At 43.9% G+C, this 14,959-nt stretch overlaps 1 protein-coding gene and 1 long non-coding RNA gene across 2 annotated transcripts; both read right to left on the bottom strand.

Moving 5' to 3' along the window:
- LOC8079178 (scarecrow-like protein 29) lies at nucleotides 2,603–4,255 on the bottom strand. Its single transcript, XM_002460961.1, has one exon. It carries the CDS (start codon nucleotides 4,253–4,255, stop codon nucleotides 2,603–2,605), a length of 1,653 nt encoding a protein of 550 aa, XP_002461006.1.
- Nucleotides 6,982–10,215, bottom strand: LOC110433096. Its single transcript, XR_002450481.1, has 4 exons — nucleotides 9,942–10,215; nucleotides 8,064–8,138; nucleotides 7,908–7,961; nucleotides 6,982–7,162 (listed from the first exon to the last, which is right to left on the bottom strand). It is a non-coding gene; the product is annotated as an uncharacterized LOC110433096 (long non-coding RNA).

Genomic DNA, 14,959 nt, shown 5'->3' with positions numbered 1-14,959 from the left:
AAATGGCTACCAGGGAAAATGAGAGCCAAAAACTATTTATCTGCTAAACAAAAGTTTAAGCTTCTTGTCCGCTCATCTGCTATCTCACTTTCTGCTCCTCAAAAAAGTTTTTAAGCTTCTACCTGTTTCTCTCGCCCCCCGCCTTCCCAAAAAAGAGTTTAATCTTCGTCTGCACAGAGCTGCTGTACCAAGCGCCTGCTTCTGCCTGCGTTGTCTATATAGAAGAAAAAGGGCATGTTTCATAGGTATTCTTGCTAGTTTCAAAATTCTGTTTTTAGCCTCTCCAACAAACGTCTCTCCGTGCGTCTGCTTCATCGGTGAAACCACGGATTCCTGAGAGAAGAGACAAAAGAAGCTCCACTTCATCGGTGAAGCCATGGATTTCCCACGGAGAGGAGAGGGGAGAGAGAAGAAGCTAAAAATATAATTTTATCTAGCTTTCTCTGGCTCAGGTGGGCTCTAGCGTGGCCATGGGTGGATTTGCTCCCTAGGACGATGCCGAAGACGGGGAGGGGGTGGAGTGGCCGAGGTGCGGGGTAAGAAGGAATTTTTGGAGCTAGGGGCAGGTTACTAGAGATGGGGTTGCCTGGGCTAGAGCCAAGGTGGGTCACCCAGGCCAAGGTGGCCAGAGCACAGGACGGGGTGGAGAGAGCTGTCGACGTGGATTGCATGGCCAAGTGAGGAGATAACGGAAGGAATGTAGATATAAAGAGAGAATGAAAAAAAAAGAGAAAAATAAGTGAAAAAAGATAAAGATTGGAGCAACCACAATAGACATTTCTATCCAGGTTCCATACATTAAATACAAGTATAGGACCGTTTCATACGGCCTTGTTTAGTTCGCAAAAATTTTCAAGATTTCCCGTCACATCGAATCTTTGGTCACATGCATGGAGCATTAAATAAAGATAAAAATAAAAACTAATTACGCAGTTTACCTGAAATTTGTGAGATGAATCTTTTGAGCCTAGTTACTCCGTGATTCGACAATATTTGTCAAATAAAAACGAAAGTGCTACAGTAGCCCAAAAGCCAAAATTTTGCCAACTAAACAAGGCACCCAAATCTATGAAGAAGTCATTCCTATCCATGAAACCCCGCACCCATCCTCTTCTTTCTCCTACCACTGTTGCTCCTGCCATGGGAGGACTAGTGCGACTTGTATTTAATGTATGGAATTAGGGATCTGATCAACATCATCTATACAGCTGATGCTAGGGAAGTGAACGGGGCGCAATCATAGAAAGCACTAGGGTCTGAGGATGCTACTAGAGGGGGTGAGCATCTCCAAGGGGACGAGATGACTAGGACCATAGACCATCCATTGTTCAGGGAGGTAGTGGAGTGGAGATCAAGAAAAAAAAGGGATGGTTGTGGGAGGCGGAACGACCGATGGTTGGCATTGGCCATACTGCGGACTGTGAGATAAAATTCAAGGCTCGTGGAGTACGAGAAGGTGATGTGGTTGAGGGGCTTGTCAAAAGCTCTTTGTGTGCGTGGGTGGGGGGTGCTCAAATCTCTGGTGGTGAAGGGGACTGGGTGGACATGGACACCAGAAGCAGAACTAGGACGGTCAAGTGGCAAGGCATGGAGTCGTGTGGTGTGAGGGACAGGTGGGTGACTTGAGGCGGCGCTCCATGTGTCCGAGGTCGCACAAAGTGTACACTTGATGAGGTTGAGGTACTCAAAATCATGTTGGACGTAGACATAGGCATTGGATGTGTGGGTGAAGGGTGCGGGCTTTTAGCATCGTCGCGGCTGCCAAGGAGCAAAGGGTTGTTAGAGTTGAGGTGAGTCTCAAGAGCAGTTGCGTCCATGGCATTGGGGCATGTCTATCGTGTATTGGAACAACAGGGGAGACATGTCGATGACTAGAGTGGGGGAGGAAATGGGGTGGAGAGAAGGGGGTGATCGTGAATAAGTCGTGGAGTAGGACATCTTCGAACATGACACTTAGGTGCCTAGAATAAAATTGTGCCTGTAACAGAGGTCGATCATGGATTGGGTGGTAGCACGGTGCAGGACGAGTGATGACAAATATAGTGGTGACGATGGTCGAGGGTAGGGTTATGGGCAGCCCGTCGGTGTCGCTAGGGTGACAACTGACAAGGGGCGGCCATCACCCTCTGACGTGGCGAGACTGCGAGAGTGACCAACCCTACTTGAATTTCATATGAGTAAGTTCAATGCTCAAATCGTTCATAAAAATAGTTCAATTGCCAGGATTAGCCAGAAAAATTCGTCATTCCAAAGAGGCCCGACTTTTGTACATGCATCTGTTATAAGCAGAGTGAAGTCAGCAAAAGTCTTCGAGCCTATCACTCGCCCATACAATGATACAAACCACCTATTCGTCTCAGACTTTCAGTACCAACCACCGTGTAATCATGCATTACGCCGGCGCGCGCGTGTTGGTCTCACGCTCTCGGCGCGCGCGGGTCGTCCTCGTCCCACACTGCCACACACGGCAACGCATCCCATGCGCGCGCTCAGTCCAGTGCAGACCATGGAAAAAGCTCCGCTTGCGCATCAGCAGTCAGCACCTGCACGATGGATCGCTTGCGCAACCATAGTCCGCCTGCATCTCTTCATCCCTTGTCGCTTATGCGCCACGCCCCATGACCATGAGCTCTGGGCTGGCCTGCGCCGGTCGCCACAGGGAGCAGAACGACACGGGCTGACCCTTCCACCGGAGCCCCACCGCGGCCGCCGCGGGCGGAGACGGCGGCACCAGCTCCCACCTGCTATCGTACTTCCTCAGCAGCGCCTTCGCCGTCTCCACCGCCTCGCCCGCGAACGCCGCTTCCTCGAACCCCGCCGCGGCCAAACGCGCCCGCCACGACTCCCTCCCCCCGCCCACCGTCGCTCCCCGCCGCGCCGTGGGCGCCAATGCTGTCCCGGCCTCCACTTCCATCACCCGCCTCTCATCCGCATCCATCCCCTTGAACGCCGCCGCCGTCGAGTCAAGGAATCTCCAAAGCAGCTCCAGCCTCGCCGCGAACTCGCTGGCTGCGCTGTCAACGTTGCGGCCGCCGCCGACGTCCAGCTCAGTGAGGACCATTAGCTCCGGGTTGAGGTCCCTGACCGTTCGGAGTATAACTGCTTGCTCGTCGGCGGTGGCATGGCCGAGCCGGAACTGCAGGCAGACGATGAGGGTCTCGCCGGGGGTGAGAGTGCCGTGCAAGGTGTCCAAAAATGGCGCTTGGACGATGCTGAGGTCAAGGTCGATGGACTTGGCGTACCGGAGCAGCTGCGGTGAGCAGTCGTAGCCTGGAGGCGATGCGGAGAAGGGCACGGGTGGTGTGGCCGTGGGACCGGCGACCGTGAGGCGGACGGAGGGCGGCGTGGAGCCCCGCGGCACGCGGGTGAGCGCCTCGAGCAGCGTCGGCCACTGGACTCCGTGCGAGACGCCCATGTCCACGACGTGAACCTGACGGGGCCCGGTCACCGCGCCCTTCGTCGACGCGGCGTGCGCAATCGCGGAGTTGGCGAGCGCGTTCGGAACGGCGAACCATGGGCTGACCTCGTTGAACCTGATGAGCGACGCGCAGAACAGGCGCAGGTCGACGCCGGAGAACAACGGCGTCGGGCACTCGCAAGATGGCATCTTCACGGTCGCCGCAGCCGCTTCGCCCACGGCGTGCGGGAGGCGTCGCGTGAGGGCGCGCAGCCCGTGCGCGGCCAGGCGGTGGTTCGGTTCGCCGGAGAAGGAGGCCAGCTCGCCGAGCACGTACAGCAGGTGCTGCGTGCGCGGCAGGTTGCCCGCTTCGATGGCGGCCGCGCACGGGTTCAACAGCTGCTCCGCCCACCTCGCCTCCCTGTCCGAATTTGCTGCGGTTCCCTTGCCATTCACCTTCTTGCTCGGCTTCGACCTGACGCAGCTCGCTTCCCCCATTTCTTGCTGACCGCCGCCTCTCCCGCCGCCGCCGGCATGGGGTCGTTGGCTGCTGCTGTGTCCAGGAGACTTGCGTTTCTTGGGCTGCCCAAGCTCCTGCTGCGAGGTCATCGGTGACGACGACGCAACGCTAGTATCAAGGTTCAGGCTTGGCTGGTGCAGGGTTGTAGCAGTAGGTGGTAGCGTCTCCACGATCATGCCGCCGACGTCGTGCTGCTCCTGTGCTTCCGATGCTGTCGACAGCAAGCCATAGTCGTTAAAGCCGAGGTCGAGGTTGGCAGCTAGGAAGGCGATGGACTCATCGAGCCAATCCGAGGTCGTGGCGGCTGCCGGTTCTTGTTCTTCTCTCTCATTGTTCATGGCGATTATCCCTGAGCTCTCAAGCTTATCTGTGGTTCTGGGTCATGCAAGGGATTGGTGATGTTGGCATCTCTGTACTGAAACTCTGAAGGGCTAACACGAAGTATATACTTCCTATCAGTGTAGTGTAGAAGTGCGGCGTTCCCTGCATTTTTATACTACTACGACCTCTTATTCTGATGATAGCAGAGTGAGAGTGACACCTTGACAGGGAATGCTTCTAGTTATATGTCCATCTCACCAGTTCCTGGAGCCACCCTACTAGGAATTCTCACATGATTAGATGACTGCTGCCTAATGAAAAATTCGCGTGGTCCATGATGCAGGCGTTGTGGGACACTAATCTCACATAGTGGCATTGCTGTCTTCAGCAAGCAGCATTTTTTTCCAAAGTTTCTTAAAGGCAGATAGCTTGGGCTAAAATCTGGATCTATCTTTTTTTTTTCTTTGGAATGAAACTAAAATATCCAATCCAGCCTATAAGGACTCGACAATTGCTCAGGTCTGGAAAATTATTTTACATACTTTAGTTGATCATCCTTTGTACGTATTCATGTAGTGTACAAATAATACAACCAAAGGCGTGCACATCAAGGGAATAATGCAGTTTGAGCCTTGATCAGTAGCAAACAAAAGTTTGCAGTTTTACAAAAAGGAATTATTCCCCATCAAGGAAAGGATCATAAGATCAACTAGTCCTATAAAAAATCCAGAAACTCATAGTCTTAGTCATAGTTGTTTGGGATTTAATGATTGTAGGCAGCCAAGTTACAACGGCAAGACAAAAGTTGCTTTCTTGCACAGTTTCACAGTTTATTCAGACTTGTAGTGAGAAGATAGTGATAGTAACAAGCTTACCAAAGAGCAAACACTAGGAATGGAAGCGTGTCATTTATATTGCCGTGTGTAAATGAAATACCTCAAGCAAGCCACCAGCTTCCTATGGTCATATCCTACAATCTGAAACACTAGATACTAGAGTTTGAGGCAAGTGCTATGAATATGCAAAAGATTTGAGCATCTTTGAGACAAGTTCTGATTCGACACCTGTTACTTAAAGCCAGTTTTTTTAGGTATGTAGTAATCGATGGCTGACATCGAGCTGTCCTTGTCGAGTGCAATCCATGGTGCAATTACCACTTCTTTGTATGATGATGCCACATTAACAAATAATACAGTGTTACGTACCCATCATAGGTTTATATTTTAGCATTTCAAGAACTTCGATCTTCCGGAACCTTCAGTTGTTTATCTTATTCAATTGCTTGAACTTGTCAAGGTGTTGGCCTATCGAACTCCACCCTAGTGCATTTTACTCAGCCAATTGGTACCAAAGCTGATGCCTAGCTATCCACCAGTTGCTTATGGTGTAAACAAAAAGAAGCAAATTGGAGATAAACTTAACACAAGAAACGTCGCAGTGCTATTCCTCATTTATTTGGTGCTTAAATCAGCAAATTGGATGACAATGGCACCACATGCGTTCCTCATTTTATATCATTTATACGTATCACTTCGAGAGGGACAAAACAGGCTCAGTATAAACACAAGAAAAAATTTCAAATTCCTTATTGTTAATTGTTATGATACCACAAGTCCACAACTGTTCAGAAAAATAAAATATTGAAAATCCATGTGAAGTTTCTGGATCTCAAATATTGCAATTCCATTCCAAACATGATGTGTCATACAAGATCCATTGGGCATATCACGTGCGGTGTCGCTATAGTAATGTGTGAGCTCTGGCATGTAAAGGCAGCCTAACCAACACTATTAGTACTAACTAATCGGGGTATTAAACTAATAACTAGAGACACGTATGATGACCTAGCAGCATAGGAATATTAGAATATCCCTTCCTTAAATCCACTTTGCGCCATTCTAGAAAGGACTATCGTATTTGAACATTTTTGTTTTTTATTAGGACATCACTGAGAGACTCGATGTAAGTACAAGTTGTGATCTGTCCGTTCGACTCCACTAGAATCTGAACATTGAATAGTATTTCTTTCCTGACAAATTGTAGTTCATGATAATGTGTTGTTAGTTGCTGACTTGTGTGTTTCAGAGACAGTGAATAAGCATTGTAGTACTTGTTTGAGAGGGAAAAAATGGACAAGTATAAACCTTTTCAATAGAAGGTGGTCAACCATGCTACTCTGATTGTATGAGTTTTTGTATTGATATATGATTAAGATGGAAGAACAAAAGTCAATTCATTCTGAAGTGAGCAAATGTCATTAAATTTGTCTTTGGTATTATAAGGCTCAGCTATCTGATTGCGTCAAAAAAAGGTTCAGCTATCCGAATTCCTTGCAAACTGCAAACATAAGGCTTCCTGGAACTGTTTCCACATGCCCAGAAAGACCAACCTGCTGTCCCCGGTACATGATGCAGGGAGTAGGTGGATATCTGCATATGACTACCATTCCACAACATCTTGATATTGGTAAGTTAATGTGTATATACACCTTGCAGCTTTTAGTACAATTGTTCAAGTCGGTGCAAGCCTGCCTTGCGTAGTTCCTCTAAAAAAACATGGCCACACTTTCATTCCGACGTGTACTATTTGTTGAGCCATGGCGTCGGTCACATCATAGAGTTTGTTATTACTATTAAGGCCAGTAGTTGGTCAAATCATCTACTCTAGTATTTTCAGATTGTAAGTCGTTCTGGCTTTTTTGACATACATAACTTTTATTATGTCTCTAAACATAATGTATATCTAAGCGTATAGCAAAAACTGCATATATAAAAACAAAAGTCAGAACAATTTACAATTTGAATGAAGAGAGCAAAATACAAGGATTTGATAGGGATGAAGAGGCGAAAGTGAAAGCTAAATTGGTCGGCTCTCTGCAGACGGTAACTGGTTTCCCACATTTGCCCTATCCTCCATCAGTCCATCTGAAATCCAACTTTTTTGATAAGGTGAATAGGTGATGCATCAGTGCAAAATTATGGAGGAGTGTACTGAAACAGCATTCTAAAAATTTAAGATACGGAGGACGTTGAGATCATTAGTCCACATGTAGTTGAGGCATGTACCGGGTCAGGTTTGTCTATGTCTGATGGCCTTTTCTGTCTTGCCGTTTTTGCTACAGTACTCCCAGCTGTTTTGTCGCTGTCTGTCATTGTAGCTTTAGTTTTCTTCTGTGCTTAAGTGTGATCTAGCCTCGATTCCCTCGGCCTTTATATATAGTTAACTCTCCCTTCTCCGATTCTCATCCTCTATAAGGATTTGAATTTCGACTAATAAACTAGTTCAGGTATAGCATCTTTAGACTTAGAGAACCTTTTTGCTTCTTGCCATGAGCGCAGTAGCTTCACCTTGTATTCTCGGTTCCTTTGTGAATCAGCGAGCCTACCTCATGTCATGTGAAGTTTCCACTGTTCTTAACACGTACAGCAGCCATCCACCCATCAGACATAAACTGTGCTTAGATGTATGCTAAAAAAATGATATCTATGTCTGATGGTTGATGGCTACCGCGTGTCAAACACAAAAGTACAATCCAAGTAAAAAAAGTCTAAGTATACCTAAGTATGTAGCATCTAGCAGTAGCAAATTTTCAGTTCAGTACTTCGTGACCCAACAGGGAATAGAGTTATGAAAAGCAGATAATTTCATGAAGAAGTAAAAAGTAAAAACCTGAATCCTTATCCCACCGGAGTTTATTGTTGCCTGCTTGCCCTCTTCTAGATCCTGAAAGGAACAAAATATCATAGTTATTATGCTGAAAACATTGAGCTGGCAATAAATTTCACTGCATACAAATGAGTTCAAGAATCTAAGACTGCCTTGCACCAGTTTGAGATATAACGCAAGAGCTTCACGTTTGCTTTGTATCAGAAAATCTTTCAATCTCTTTGTCTTCATTGTCTGACAACATATGAAATCAGAAGATAATTAAACTAAAAACACAAATTACTAAAATAAAGCTAGAAAAATACCAATGCAAAAAAAAACCCGTCAAAAAAGGATTGCTTAAAGGTGATAGAGTAAAAAGTAAAAACTAATTAACAGAACAAAGTAAAAGATGCTAGCAATGAACAAAGATGCTTTTATGAGTATGCCAAATCGTTTCTACAAGTTTGTCATTCTATAATAACATAATCCGAAGAGTACCAGCTAGTAAAGTAAGATAACAAAACTGGTAATGCAGTTTTTTTTTGGAACAATGGGTATAAAAAAACAAAACAGGGCACTTGTAATGTAGTGCCTCTTTTCAAAAGCTAGCAAAAGTGCAAAACAACCTTCCATACAACACTCTCTAAACAATTATTTGATCAGTTACTTGAACAAAACATAAAGTGCTTCCACCAAAGACTGAGTTGACTAATCTATGAACAATCTTCGAGAATTGTTGCCTACTGCACATAGCTAGCTAAGGTTTTCTTTTTCGGAAGGAAAATTTTTTCAGCACCTGTCGATAAATAAGAAATTTCGAAAATTTCAGATGAAATTTAAATAAATTCAATTGATTTTTTTTAAAAAAAATAGCATCATTTTACTAGAAAAACTTTCTAATCTATCGTTCATCACAAATTTATATAATATCAACGAAATAACACAAAATATCACGAAATATTTGAGTGAGAAAATTAAATAATTTTAAAGAAATTTAGGGCTTTTGATAAGACTAGAAGATATGGTGGGTTATTTTATTGTTGTTTGAAGTAATTTTGAAGCGAAATATGAATTAATCGAAAAATTTGACCGATATAAAAAAAACTCAGACCCCATCGAAAAATGTGAAATTTCGGAAATTTCGGCGAAATTTCGCCGAAAAAGAAAACCCAGAGACTAGCTAGACCGACAATTTATTTGAGGATTCCTCCTCATTCCTGGACCAACTACTTGAAAAATTCACAGGGTCGATTGCCTGCCCAACTGGTTAGAGAAAATCCGAGCAGGCAGACGAGCAGCTAACTATAGATCATAAGATAAGGAGCACTACCATTACGAAGAATCAGGGCACTCACAATGCAAGACTATCACAGAGTCCAAGACACTTAACTACATACTATTTATGGTATTTTGCTGATGTGACAACATATTTATTGAAGAAAGAGGTAGAAAAAATAAGACTCCAAGTCTTATTTAGACTCCAAGTCCACATTGTTCGAAGTAATAAATAACTTTAGACTCTATGATAGAGTCTGCATTGTGAGTGCCCTCAGTGAGATGAAGAAGAAGAAAAGCCGTGATAAATTCAGCCACAGTACTTTTCTTGGGAGCATCCTCCTCCAGGTGGTAACAGGAACTCCTCCAGAACTCCTCGAGTTTCAAGGTGGACAGAATCAGCGCCTGCCTTGATTAGTTCCCAAAAAATTTTGCAAAACTTTTCAGATTCTCCGTCACATCGAATCTTTAGACGCATGTATGGAGTATTAAATATAGACGAAAATAAAAACTAATTGCACAGTTTGGTCGGAATTGACGATACAAATCTTTTGAGTCTAGTTAGTCTATGATTGGACAATATTTATCAAATACAAACCAAAATGCTACAGTGTCGATTTTGCAAAATTTTTTGGAACTAAACAAGGCCTCCTCGTTACTCGCCTTGGCACACTTCATCTCCGGCAGGGTGATGTCCTGCTCATTGTGCAAGCACGTACGCAGCACATCACAGTTCTACTGCACCACGCAATGCAAGGTGCGGGCGGAGGGGGGACTGACCGGGAAGTCCTCGTGCGGCGCGCCGGCGCGTGTTTAGCTGGGTGGTCGTGCCCAAAGCCACGACCTCTCCCGCGGCCCCCTATAGATCTTCCACGGCCTCAGAACGACATCGGGAGAGAATGTCGCGCGCGAGGCGATAGGAGGGAGGACGGCGTCGGGCGTCGGCAATGAGCAGCAGCGGACCTAGGAACGAAGCAATAGAGGGTAGGAGAGGTTGTCCGAGGACTTCAGGAGGAGGAGGCAAGGTCGCCGACGGGAGGGGCGAGGGCGGAGGCGGGGAGCACGCCGCCACGGAGAACGGAGGTCGAGGGGCGCGGTCGGGGATTCGGTGGACGGTGGCCCTGGAGTCAGGATCGCTTGCGCTTCTCTCGGTGGACCGCACGCGCCGGGGTTGTAGCCGATGCTTCACCCGTGTAGGCGTACGTGTAGCTAGACGCACCGCTTTGGCGTAGTGGGCCAAGGCCAGCGGCATTTGCAATCGTGCGCCCGTTTTGGCGTAGTGGGCCAAAAAACACTTGGCAACAACTTCTCGGCTGGCCTTGTTTAGGATGCGACGAAAAATTTCTTTGGAAATATACCTTCTAGGAGTATCGTGTTAGGGTTTGTTTGGTTCTTTTTGCTAAATTTTAACTAGCTAATATTATTTTAGTTATTTTTGGAAGACTAATAGAACTAAACTATTTTAGCTTCTTTTAATCAATTTGTTTAGAACTTTAGCTACTAAAGTGTCTAAAGTTTAGCTAGCTAAAATTTAGCAAGGGAACCAAACAGAGCCTTAGTCTATACTCTAAAGATCTGTTTGAATCTTATGATCTATAGTTTACATGGCTAAAGTTAAGAACTAAAACTTTATATCACTTTAGCTTCTAATAAAGTTTAGACCATGAGATCTAAATAGAGTCTATTTTTCTGCAAAACCAGTCATGTTACCCTAAACTCTCAAAACCGTTCAAATTAGTACTTATTATCCTGGTTTTGGATTGGTTAACACAGTTTTGTTCCTTTTTAGTTAAAAGAATTTTTTAAATACTTTACAAGTTTTTCAAACTATAGAAAATATCTCTAAGCTAGTATAAGATTTAAACACACAAAAAAAACTAAAAATTGATTCAAAGACAAAAATCTAATTAAATATCATATGTCGCCACGAACTACTTACGATGATACATTTTGTTTTCTTTCCATCATCCACAGGTTAAGAGCTTATAGAGTTTTACCTTTTCTTTTAAAAAATCCCACTATCCTATACCATACATGTCCAAATAAGATTCACTAGCTCAGTTTTTTAATTTAGAAAACACTTGGTACAAATTACTAATACATTCTATCTCGAATCACAAATAAATAAGAAAATGTTTCTAAGGTTGTCTTAACTTCGCCAAAGTCTCTCAAAAAAAAAAACTTAGAGTACAGTTTAATTTCGGCGTTTTGATTTTGAATGGTTAGAAGTTACAGGAAGGACATTTGTGCCAAATAATAGCTACTACTTTCAAAATAGTTTTATTCTATGTGTCTCAAATTCTTATTAAAAAAATAGTGGCCAAAGTTTTATGCTCCATGCATTTCAAATTACAAGATGATTTTGTCTTTTATAGATACATTGATTTTATTACGTATCTAAATATAGTGCATAACAAAAGTTATGTATCTATAAAATCCAAAACGTCTTATAATTTATGACAGAGTGAGTATTAAATCACATCACTTGTACTCTCTCTATACTCACAAAGAAAATCATTTAGGACAGCGATACGGTCTTCAAAACCTAACTTTGGCTCTTTATTTTTATAAAAAATATTTATTTAAAAAGAGTATATGTATATATTTTTACGAAATTCGCCGTGATCATTTGTTTGGGTCATTGGGTGCGAGCAGCAGGTAGTTGCTCTTCTTGTCGACGCGCACATACACGCACACGCACGCGCGGTCACATGCGCGCCCTTATTTTTCGTGGAAGTAGAGTCCGATGGCAACAGGCGTGGGGCCGCGCGCGTCTCCGCTTGGCTTGAAGGACTGCAGTGCAAGTGTCCGTGATCCGGATCCGATGACCGTGATGCATGCATGCAGTGATGGCGCCATAGCGACAAACCAACAATCGGGTCGAGACGCCATGCGAATGATGCGATATTGGTGAATGAATATGTGATGCTGGCATGCCGCAACTTGGTACCTTGCTGTCCTTGCACAGCACAGCCAGCTAGCGCGCGCGGCGCACACGGCACGACGACCCGACCCCCCATGTTGGTCAGGTCAACTGGTTAACCGCGAGGTTCTCTTCTACAGTTCTACCGCTGCGCATGGCATGGTCGAGCTCCGAATACGCGTGCGCCACTGCCTGCTGAGAGAACGCGAGAACGCTGGAGCTCGTCACGACAAGATCGGGGGCCTTTCCCGGCTGCCGCCTGCTCGGCAAGACCTGTTCCACGTGTTGCCTGTTCTAATAAATGGTCTTTGTTAACAGACCAGACCTTAAAATGCTGTAAATATTTTAGGGGTCCCTTTCCTACCACTACACTACTAGCGTCATGTCAGAAAAAACTGCACTTTTTTATGAAACAAAGAGGAGAGAGAAGGAAGTATTTTCACCATGGTGAAACCTCGCGGGCGTTGTTTCCCACGCGGTGAAACGAGATGAAATCTCCACCGAGGGTCAAATCGTTTCACCATCTTGCATGTGATCCAATTATTTTGCAGCAATTAAATGCTTTGCTTAGCCTTGGAAACAACAAAGTGAATGCTCCATTGCTGAGGTTATTTCATAGATGGTTTCATTTCAATCTTGATGACGTGTTGGTATGTGAAACCGTACAGTGACACTGTCCATTGAGACTAGCCTAATAGAACATTCGCATTGTATATTAACTTCTGTAGTGTTGTATTAAATATTTTGGCTACTAAATCATTTTATAAAGTTTCAGCTCATATTGAGAAATACAATTTTGCGGAGGGTGTGTCTCCGTTCAAAATTGTTTGCATTGAAAATTTTAAATTTTTGAATCTCATAATCTAAAATTTTCACATCAAAAACTTGTTAACTACAAAGTGAATCATATACATGTTGACAACTATAAAATTAGATTATATTATATCAACAGAAGTCATTTCAAAATTTTAAATTTTTAAAATATGAGAACATAAAATGGATTTATAGGACTCTAAATGGACTTCAAATAAAAAAAATATCAACTACACAACTGTAGATCACATTGATAGTTACAAGTTTTGTATAGATCATGTCAACATACATCGAGGTTTTATCTAATATTCTAAAATTTGATTTCCAATATATAAGGAACTAAAATTAGACTTATACCTCCCCCCTACTAAATTTAACTTAGAGCTTTCAAAGACTTGATCTAACTTTATCTATACTTGTCTCAATCATGTCAAAAGAGATATAAACCCAAAAAACTAATTAATTAAGTAATCTTCTAGAATCACCTCCTCTAGGGAAATCAAGAAGACGTTAGAAATGTCATGAACTTACCTTCTAGAATCACCTCTAGGGAAATCAAGAGCAAAACTTTCCACATGGATTGAATTGAAATTTTGGGGAAGTTGTTGGAGCTTTCCTCTGTTTGCCTCCTTGGGCTACACTTTCTATCTTGAGAAGGAAGAAACATGGCTATACATTCTAAGCCTAAGTACCATAAGCTACGAAAAATCATAGACGTCTATAGAAACAAGATTTCATAAGCGGATGAAAATTATAGACGCCTCTAGAAATAGGATTTAAAGGGCATCTGAGATTTTCCAGTTATCATGGGAAATAACCACATTTCTAGAGGCTGAAAATTGCATTCATTTTAGATGCATCTGAATGGATTTTCATATGCATACGGTCTATTTAATGGGTCCATTAGAGACATCTATAGACACGGTTGTTGATTGAGTGGGGCAGATGTTTGAGGGTTTTCTCGACCTGCATGAAAATGTCTTCTTTTTAATGCAATACTTGGGGACTGTCTTACCCCGCAGGTTGAAGTTTTTTTTTATTTAGTCGTCTCTGCTATAAGAATGGAGGCGTCTCTCAAAATCGATTTTGCAAAAGTGACAGAATGTAGTCCGGTGGCAACAGCGAGCAGGCGTGTCCGCATTGACCACATGTCCACATCTTCGCTTGAAGGCCTAAACTACAACTTGCGCAATAATTACCCCGTGACCGTGATGGACTTGGTACGTGATGCCATAGCAACCACAATCTGATCGAGAGGGAACGCAATTGGTGAATGGTGATGTATGTAGCTTATGGGACCGCGCACGGCGCACGGCAGCAGGACACCATGCATGCATGCTGATGCTTGCCAGGTCAACCGACGCAGGACGCGCGCAGTTCTACCATACGCTGCGCAGCGTGGTAGAGACCCAATGTCTCCCTGCCTACCGCCGGTCAACGCAAGGAGAACGCCGGAGCTCGCCACGACAGGAACGGACATTTCCCGGCTGCCGGCATTTCGGGCAAGGCGTGGGTCTGTATCTGTATATGTTGACATTCGTGATGAACAGAACATCTTCGCGCCTAGGAGCAAAGCAAAGAACGGCATGTGCCATGCTCCTTATTAGCATAAGAATATATATTCTATAACTAATCTAGCAGTACTTATTTTATATAATGAATGATAATAGTTTTTTATGTAAATTTAGTCAAAGTTTAAACGGACTAATTCTAAAAAAAATGAGAATTGCATTCTTTTGCCAGCTGAGGTATTTTCTGAACTGAGGTATATATAGTGCTAGTGCTACATAGCTGCAGCCCCTTCACGGTAAGAAGTATAATCCTACGTATAGAAGGAGCGAGAGAGGCACAACACAACAGAGTAAATAGTACTACTAGTACTGTACGATACTCAACAACTACTGCAGAATACGAGCGTATACACCAGCTGCAGGCTGCAGCACAATGTGTGTCAATCAAAATTTATTATAGACACACGGCCTAACATTTATCACAGACGTAAAAATTTAATCCACGTACGCCTGAAAATGAATCTGTGTCTGTGACGAGTAGTTTACTATCA

The sequence above is a fragment of the Sorghum bicolor genome, chromosome 2, assembly GCF_000003195.3.
Source record: "Sorghum bicolor cultivar BTx623 chromosome 2, Sorghum_bicolor_NCBIv3, whole genome shotgun sequence".
In the NCBI taxonomy this organism is placed as follows: Eukaryota; Viridiplantae; Streptophyta; class Magnoliopsida; order Poales; family Poaceae; genus Sorghum; species Sorghum bicolor.
Note: the sequence above shows the minus strand (reverse complement) of the source record. Positions and strands in the feature narration are given on the sequence as shown.